Source organism: Sinocyclocheilus rhinocerous, unplaced genomic scaffold (assembly GCF_001515625.1).
Source record: "Sinocyclocheilus rhinocerous isolate Xijiao unplaced genomic scaffold, SAMN03320098_v1.1 scaffold688, whole genome shotgun sequence".
Lineage (NCBI taxonomy): Eukaryota > Metazoa > Chordata > Actinopteri > Cypriniformes > Cyprinidae > Sinocyclocheilus > Sinocyclocheilus rhinocerous.
Window position 1 is genome coordinate 1,835,561 of NW_015651641.1, and position 8,887 is coordinate 1,844,447.

At 37.8% G+C, this 8,887-nt stretch overlaps 1 protein-coding gene and 1 pseudogene across 1 annotated transcript; one reads left to right on the forward strand and one right to left on the reverse strand.

Moving 5' to 3' along the window:
• Nucleotides 1-3,069: 3,069 nt before the first annotated feature.
• Nucleotides 3,070-5,745, reverse strand: LOC107713349 (activated RNA polymerase II transcriptional coactivator p15-like). Its single transcript, XM_016518832.1, has 5 exons — nt 5,657-5,745; nt 5,111-5,180; nt 4,792-4,914; nt 4,220-4,328; nt 3,070-3,529 (listed from the first exon to the last, which is right to left on the reverse strand). Exons 2-5 carry the CDS (start codon nt 5,177-5,179, stop codon nt 3,450-3,452), a joined length of 381 nt encoding a protein of 126 aa, XP_016374318.1. The 5' UTR covers nt 5,180; nt 5,657-5,745; the 3' UTR covers nt 3,070-3,449.
• A 1,378-nt stretch (nt 5,746-7,123) lies between these two features.
• On the forward strand, nt 7,124-8,413 carry LOC107713276 (fish-egg lectin-like; annotated as a pseudogene).
• The last annotated feature ends 474 nt before the right edge of the window (nt 8,414-8,887 follow it).

Consider the following 8,887-nt stretch of genomic DNA (forward strand, 5'->3'; position numbering starts at 1 on the left):
GACAGCTGGCACAATGTAATTAACATCCAAATAAATTGACAAGAGCAAGTATATTGTTTGCACATGTTTATTTACATTAAAGGCAAAATAACTGAAATAATAAGAGCACAAGTATAGATCTGGAACTTCTTTAAGTCTTTCTAAATATCATTGCAATGTAATTGTAATTTAGTAATTGCAATGTCTTAGTAATTGTAATTGCAATGTCTTCTGGTCCATATCCTTTCCTTAGGAAGGTGTGCTTCGTGTCGCATCCAGTGCAAACAGTCATTGATTATAATGGTTTCTATAGTATTTTGTCGCACTGCTGGCATCCAATGTAAACACGGTACGCCTAGTTATCTATTGTGGTAATTTGCAGGTCGTGTCAAAAAGTTGTTGGTTTAGATAAATAGCTGTATTCTGTACGTTTGACTCGTGTACGATCATTTTCTTCCAAATACGATAATTCTGAGCTTCTGGTAGATACTTGGACATTTCCAATCTGGCAACACTGACGAGCACAGAGACAAGTAAGCCTAGCGGACACAGCAGCCCAACCCCCGAGATTGATCAGCTCAGCTCCTGCATATCTCTCCCCCGGACTCCCCTTCAGATAACATAATCACAGAGCTAGAGCCAGCTAAAGGTGTTGAAAATGAACCGTTTCAGCTAATGAATTATGATTTTCCAACGAGGCGCTTTGGAAATGAAACGTACTCGGTTACTAACGTAACCTCGTTCCCTGAGATACGGGGGAGTACTGCGTCGCTACTAAAAGGAAACTCCTTTTCTCCGATTTACTGAAGCCTTTTTTCAATCACAGCAGTGCATCTGCACTGCCATTGTTTCAGAAATTAACCAATGACAGCGCAGCAAAGCTGCGCGAGCCTATGGCGAAGCAGCGCGACCGAGCCTGCCAAAATGGGCGGGGCATCTGGCTATATAAGCAGGTGCTCGGCATAGGATCACTGATTCATATCGACTGAAGCGACGACAGAGTCGTGCAGCATCATAGCACGGTTAGTTACGCAGTACTCGTTCCCGTATCTCAGGGAACCGAGGTTACGTCAGTAACCGAGTACGTTCATTTCGATACTTCACTTCGTACTGCGTAGCTAGATGCTACGGGAACCTATTCAATCACACCGTGCTATGGTAGATGAACGACTTATAAGTAATTGTCCAGGGCGTCCAGAAGGGGGCCCTGTAGATCAACTACAATGAAGCAGGCCATAGCCAGAGACCCGGATTCTTTTCGGGGTCAAGAGGAGGCAAAGAAATGGGAAAACTCATAGAGGTCGAGCCCGGCCTTACATAATCGTTCTTAGAGATTCGCACAGCCTCGGAACTAGATAGGGCCGAGAGCGTGCCGGAAGCTAAGCCCAGACGTGGGAACTTCAGTGGGTTCGAAACATAGTCAAACCCAGCAAGGATTAAATCCAGCCTTAGGGCGGGGATATGGTTCCTGGACGGTTTTGAGCTCAGAGAGACAGTTAAGCAGAAAGGACCTGAGCCTGCAAAGCAGGGACATCTAGGTTGTAGAACCTGACAAAGGTGGAAGTTCGTGTATGTTGTTAAAAACGCGGAACATCATTTTATTCCACACAACAGGCAAACATTACCGTTAAGTCTGTTATCCACCAAGATGCAGATTCGTCACGTGACAATTCTTACGCAAATGAGATTGAGGGAGACGTTAAGTTTGTTTTGATTTATTAATTTACTTACAATAACAATTTAAAATGTATAAACGTTATAAATAAATATTTAGTAAAATTCTTAAATCGCTATGGGGGAGCCAGGCATGATGAAAGAATTCGTCCGCTCCTCTGCTGAGCGCAAATCCACGTTCGGGGTTATTTAAGGTAGGCACTTTTCATTTTTATTTTAATTTCACTGTGCAGGTCATTTTATTGTAAACGACAATGGAAAAAACAGCCCAAAGACTTTTCTTTAAAGGCTTAATTTATTTACCGTACACCAGTGCATTGTATTATGACTGCAAACAGTAGGCTACTATGGATAATTTCAAAAATGTGATATGCAGTCAAATTTCCCAGTATGTATGCCACTTAAACGAGTGTTCATATCGACGCGCTTGTAGTGCTTTGTGGAGTTGTCAAGGGTACCCCCCCAGGTACCCAGGTTTTTTTTTTTTTTTACCTAATGAATTAAGCATTGATTTCTGTATGAACAAACAAACATCTTCAGAATTCAGCCATGGCACACACCTGGTAAATGATCAGTTCATAAGCTGCTTAATTATTTAATCGAGGTGTTTAAATCAAGACAACAACACAATGAAATACAAAACACAATAGCATAATAATATAAGATATATTAACACTACATGAACTATGGTTAGGGTTAGTAATTAACAATTAATGCATTTCTTTTGGAATGTTATGGTATTTAGACCTAATTGACTGCAATAACCAGTAGATGGCTGCAGTGGTCCACACATTCTGCTATAGACCAGTAGTTCTAAACTTGGAGGAGCCTTAAAATGATTTCAAATTATTTAAATTAATAATCTAACCTGCTCTAATGGACATAGCTGTCAGTAAAATACAGCCTATACAGATAATAAACAGTAACATCTTTTAAATTGAAGGGGGAAAAAATTGCAGTCATCCATTTTACAAATTTGACTCCTAACCATTACTGTTTTATTGGTGTAATCAAATACAACAAAATCTTTCCTGTAATAAAAATTTATATATATATTTATATATATACACACACACACATATATATACTGTATATATATATATATATATACACACACACATAAAATTGTCCATCTTACTGAGCTAACAAGCCAATATGCTAACCAAATCTGCATTTATTTGATAATTGACAATATTGCAAAATATTGTAAAGTAATTGCGTATAATTTATTCCTGACGCAAAGCTGATTTTTCAGCATCATTACTCGTCTTCAGTGTCACTGAATAAAATTTCTTAATTTAAAAAAAAAAAAACTTTTAAACAATACAGTATCTATTCTCAATACTTTATCAGTTTTTCTCTACCTTTATAGTTGTTTGCGAGAAACTTGTAACACAAAATAATACAAGGTCTTTGTTGTGTGCATTTCTATCATCTTTATTTAAAATTAAGGACACAAACACCCCGTCTTCTCTAGCCAACCCCTTTGAAAACCCCAACCATGAAAATCTCAAATATAAAAAGACAAATACAATGAACAACTACTTCAATAAAACCTAATCTAAAATATCCATACAAAGTGTCCTGGTCACATTTGCTTTGTGAAGCATGCCGTTCTACTAAGGCATTACACATTTGTCAAACTTATGAAAGGTCTCTAAGACTATGATCTGTCCCTTGGCTGATTCAGAGATGGTCTAGATACTGTGTTTGGGCTTTGGATGCAACATAAGCAGAACTGCAGAGCAACAATCTGTTTTAAAGCATCCAGGTTACTAGTGAACTGCAGGCAGGTCTTATATTCTCCTCACAGCGTCGTCAATCTCACTTATCTGCTCTTTTAGTTGGTTCCACTGCTCTGGGTTCAGTGAAATACCTGTAATAAGCACATCAAACAGAAATAAAAAACTCGGCTCACTTATATACAAAAGTAGTTTTTTATTTTTATTTTGAGCATTAGAGTTGGTAAGTTCAATTCAATCCAAATTAATTATTTGTTCACATCACTCAATTTTAATTAAACAGAATGCTTTAGTAAACAAATGTATTAATGTTTATTACAAGGTATTGTTATATACTGGTGCATTTGAAAATGATTCACAATTATTCTTTGGAAAAAAAATATGGCTAATTTGTAACTTTTTTTTTTGCTTCCTGCATCTTCAAATGGAATATGTATATAGGGTATATTTTGAATTTTATTTTGTGTGTGTATATATGTGTTTGTGTGTGTATTCCCCTGTAGACAACAGCAAAGTCCATTTAGGCATAATCCATGTAACCCAAATCTGTTTTAAGAATAAACATGTTCAAAACTATATTATAATTGGATATTACCAAAAATGCCTAGACAACCAGAAGCATAAACAGGGGTGAACCACATGACCATCTCAGTATAATGTGCATGTGTGCTTCTAGTTATTTTTTCTGTCCTCGTTTCCTCTTAGATGTGGATTTTTAAAATTCAAACCCCCATAGAGCAGCCCTTTCCCACTGATTTAAAACAAGCAGCACAATCTCTACCAGGTGGCATTTCTACTGTCACATTTGAACCCATAGCACCAACCTTTCCGGCCTGGTTTCATTTCACCTTCCTGGTCCATCCAGTATTCCCGGATATCAATCAGCACTTTTCCCTTGAAATCCCGAACACTCACATACCTCATCTTTCCTATCTTAAAAAAAAAAACCAATACAATATAATTTATATAAAACACACCCACACTATACATACTGTACATACATCAATGGTGAACGGTGGTGTTATGAAATGAGGAGGCAAAGTGCTCAAAGTTTCTTTTTTCTTTTTTTTTAATCAAATGTAAATTCATGCCCAGTCACATTTTCTAGGTTAAAACTCAATGAGCTCAGGGGAGGCGAGAGAGATGCGAGCTCCCACTCTAACTTTACATGCTGGTGTCGCTGTTGGACACGGTTTCTTTAGAAAAACGAGTGATTTATACACTTTTTAATTTTATATTATTGGCGTTGTTCTATTTACACATTTTTTTTCTCATTCAATATTTTGAGGAGGCACTGCCCCTCCCTTGCCTCCTTGGAGGAAATGCCCCTGACATACATACATACATACATACACACACACACACACTGTATATATGTTGTCATAGCATTCTTCACCTGGAACATATTGTCATTTTTGCTGCTGCTGCTGCTTTTGGACGCAGATGACACTTTTGAGGTTTCTCCACTTTTTTGTTTCTTTGATGGCTTCTCAGGTGTTGCCTGCTTCTTTCGCTTGGCCTGCATTTCAGAATTTTACATTGAATACAAAGCAAGTAACATTGGAACAGTGGATTTTGCATGATAGTTGTACTGTTCTGGCAACACAAAACTGTTGGTTATTCTCAATTAATGTACAAATTTGAGATGTAATTACTCTTGGATGTGATGTGCTTTTCTTCCAATTAGCTAAAAGTGTAATGTGAGGTTATTATACCTTCGTATCAACTTCACTGTCAGAGTCACTCTCGGAGTTAGAAGACAACATTTCCTTTGACTTTGGCATTCTGAAAAGGACAACAATGCTATTTAAATGAAAAACAAAAAATACAATTGTGAAAAGCATATATCCCATTTAAGCCAATACATTTAGGGCTACGTTGCTTGAAGCTAATTTTGAAACAAAAATATTCCAAATCTGCGTGCAGGTAACACCTTAATGGTTGCATCCTCGTGCTTTGCAATGATGCTCTAGCATACAAGTGTTTGCAAAAAACACATTTACTTTCCAAAGAAGCAATGCTTGCACTTTAACTTGTTGCGTTTTCCTTGTATGAAACAGAAAAGAATCAATGGCGTCACTCGTTTATAACTAACGTTTCTATAAGAACCAACAAGGCCGAACGCATGAACGCGCAGCAAGATGGCCATTTGGCAACAGTTTTTTTTTTTTTCAATGAAACAATCTGTTATTGCAACATGTCTGCTGATATTATAGTCGTGCTCTAAAATTATAAACTGCTGCATGTATCAAATGACTTACGTGATGTCGTAAGGTAAATGTAGGGTAAACCGAGTTTAAACAGAAGCTCATTCGATGCGCGCGAACGTCCGTTTCTGTGAAGCCTGTGCAGAGCGCGCGCTTGGCTTGCGGGCTGTACCAGGAACCGCCCTTGAAGAACTGCATTATGGGAAGTGTAGTTTTGCTTATTAATTATCAGCGCTTAAAGGCAGAGTGAGTGATTTCTGGTAGCCAATGTTGATATTTGAAATCACCAAAACAAACACGCCTCTACCCCAAAAGGGTCTTGCCCCTATTTTGATAGCTCCGCCCCACATATACGTACGCAACCCAGGCAACGATTAGTTCTGTGAAACAAAGCAAAACCAATGTTACACCGTGTCTACGGAGGTATTCCTATTTGATGTCTATACAGTTCTACTAATAATATATACATATAATTATATACTTTATTTTCTCTCATTTCCTTTTTTCTGTTTTATAAATAAATCCCCTTTGATGTATAACCTTATCAGTTTATTTAATTATCAGTGAAGTTCATATCTCTAAACAGTGGTATCAGAATAAGGGTCTAGATTTAAAGTAAGTTCATATCTCTAAACAGTGGTATCAGAATAGAGGTCTAGATTTATAGTCGAGAGACACCAATTAAAGGAACCCGGTGCTCCACCCTACAGAGCTTAGGCCAGGCCAGCCTAAGAGGGCAGGGGGCGCTATATATATATATATATATATATACTTAAGAACATTTGGTCAAGCTAACATGGGATGTGTTTTTTTGTCAAATGAACATAAAAGTCAGTTTGACATTTTTAAAATACTTCTGTACACACTATACCAACATTTCGTGTCATGGTTGAGTTAGTATTTACGGTGTGACTTTTTACAGATAAAAAGTTGTAATTATCATTTTTATTTTTTCATTCTGCGGAAATGGGCTTCCATAGTCGGATCAACTGAGATGTTTACTGAAGGCTTTTTCTCCCCAATTGAGCTATCAATCCATTTCTTAAATCTAAGCATTACTTGTAGCCTTCATACATCACCTTCATATTTTATCAAACGTGCTGGAGCACTCAGCTTGTTTGGTGTCATATTTTAGGGACATTAGAAAAGTCAACAGAGAAATTGTTAAAGAACTGTTAAATTGTTACGTTTTACCAGAGATCCAGAAAAACAAGTATTCCTGTATTCCCTACAGATCCTCATTCCAGAGGCCTTGTACATTTCCCCCACAGTCTAATCAGGAAACACATTTTGGCTATATAAGCTATCGCTTAACAGCATTTACACACACACTGAATGCAAGTTTCTTGTACCTGCATCTCAAAGGAGGAGAATCCCCACTGACTGCTGAATCCTGAACTAACAAGATAAGGTTGTCTTCATTTAATGACTGTCACTGTGATATTGATTTTTCTTTTTTCTTTACTTATATACATTAATTTTGGTTCTGAACAGGTCCAAATAACAAACTGTTGTGGAGCAATGAAGGTTTATCAGAGCGTCCTGCTACTCTTCAGTTGCCAGTTCCTACACACTCTGGGTAAACGTTTTTTTTTTTTTTTTTTTTTTTATCCATTTGTCCTGATTGATAATGTCTTCACAAAGATCAACATATCTCTAAAGCACTTCAGTGTTGGTCCTGCTGGTCAGCTGGGGGTTAATACAGCAAACAACATCTTCAAATTTCAGAGTGGCAACTTTATTCAGTTTCCAGGTGAAGAGTTACAGAGAGCAAAATTAAGAAAAAAAGACAAGTTTACCCAGTCATGAATTTACATGTTTTAATTTTAAACATGTTTAATTTTAAACTTTAATTTCCCAAAGACATAATCTTACTGTTTATGGTCCCTATTAATCTTTCATCGAACCTGTTGATTGTGTTGTTAGGGCTTCTCAAACAGGTGGATGCTGGAGGTGATCAGATCATTGCAGGTGTCAATATGCATATGACATATTCTGTTTAAATATGGATGCTAACGACAAATCGGCCATCCAGCACCACTCCTTGGGTTCATATTAATGGAAAGCTGAAGTATTACAGCTGTGGTCCATACAGCTGTTGGGGAGTGAACAGTTATGACTATATCTTTATCATAAGGGTAATGACACAATGTTGAATACAAGAGCTGGAATTAAATACAACAGGTTTTTAAAAGTACAACAATAAAGTAGATATCATGCAAAGGTTATTTTTTTCTGACAAAACTTAAGAAATAAACACAATGTGGTGAAAGCAGCAAAAACAGTTTTCTGAGGTCTCTCTTTCGGTCTCGTGCAGGATGTGTCTAATAATGTCTGTTCTGGGTCCGGCGTCTTTGTGAATATTCCTGGACTTCTGTCCATGATTGAAGTAGCAACTGATGGCAGCGTCTTTGGTGTCAACTATCAAGGGAACTTATACCAAAGGTGAGCTGAACAGTCAAAATATTACAAGTTTTATGAACAAAATTATTAACTTGTCATGCACATTTTTTTTAATGGAAACAAAACGCTGCATTCAAGAAGACGTACATTTTGTCTATTGCAGAACTGCAGTCACTCGCTCCAACCCTGTTGGCACAGACTGGATCTCAATGGTTGCCTGTCCCAATGGCCACAAGCATGTGAGCTTTGACCTGGGAGTGCTGTGGGTCGTGTGTGTTGACGGCTCCATCCGTAAATGTACTTTATAATCTGTCAATGCAGCAAAAGAGGAGCTCAATCATTAACAGAAACCTCAAAGTAATCAGTCAAAGTGATTGTAATCAAAATAATAATTATCAAAGTAATCAGTCATTAAAGGGGTCATATGATGCGATTTCAAGTTTTCCTTTCTCTTTGGAGTGTTACAAGCTGATTGTGCATAGATAAGATCCCTGAAGTTGCAAAGACTAAAGTCTCAAAACCAAAGAGATATTCTTTATCAAAGTTAAGACTCTGCCACGCCCCCCTAAAACGGCTCATTCTAACACGCCCCCACATATCTACCCCACTATGTGGAAATATTTGCATAATCCCGCCGCAAATGTGCACGCAAAGAAAGAAGGCATGGTGTCAGTAACCGCAGTTAGTGTTGAAGCAACCATGTCAGGGAGACGCTGTGTGTTTCAGTGCGAAAGCAAAAGCACTTTATTTGGATCACTTACAACAGAACAGCAATGCATTTTATGGACGACCGTTTCGTGAACCTAGGAGAGGAGGTAATGCGGAATCAGCTACTGTCAGCGCGCGCGAGCAAGAGAGAGAGAGAGCGGTGTGTGTGTGTGC

Coding starts and splice junctions, on each gene's coding strand:
- LOC107713349 (XM_016518832.1), bottom strand. CDS start 5,179: ATGCCAAAGTCAAAGGAAATGTTGTCTTCTAACTCCGAGAGTGACTCT. Junction 4,915..5,110: donor ACAGTGAAGTTGATACGAAG/GTATAATAACCT, acceptor TCTGAAATGCAG/GCCAAGCGAAAGAAGCAGGC. Junction 4,329..4,791: donor AAAATGACAATATGTTCCAG/GTGAAGAATGCT, acceptor TTTTTTTTTAAG/ATAGGAAAGATGAGGTATGT.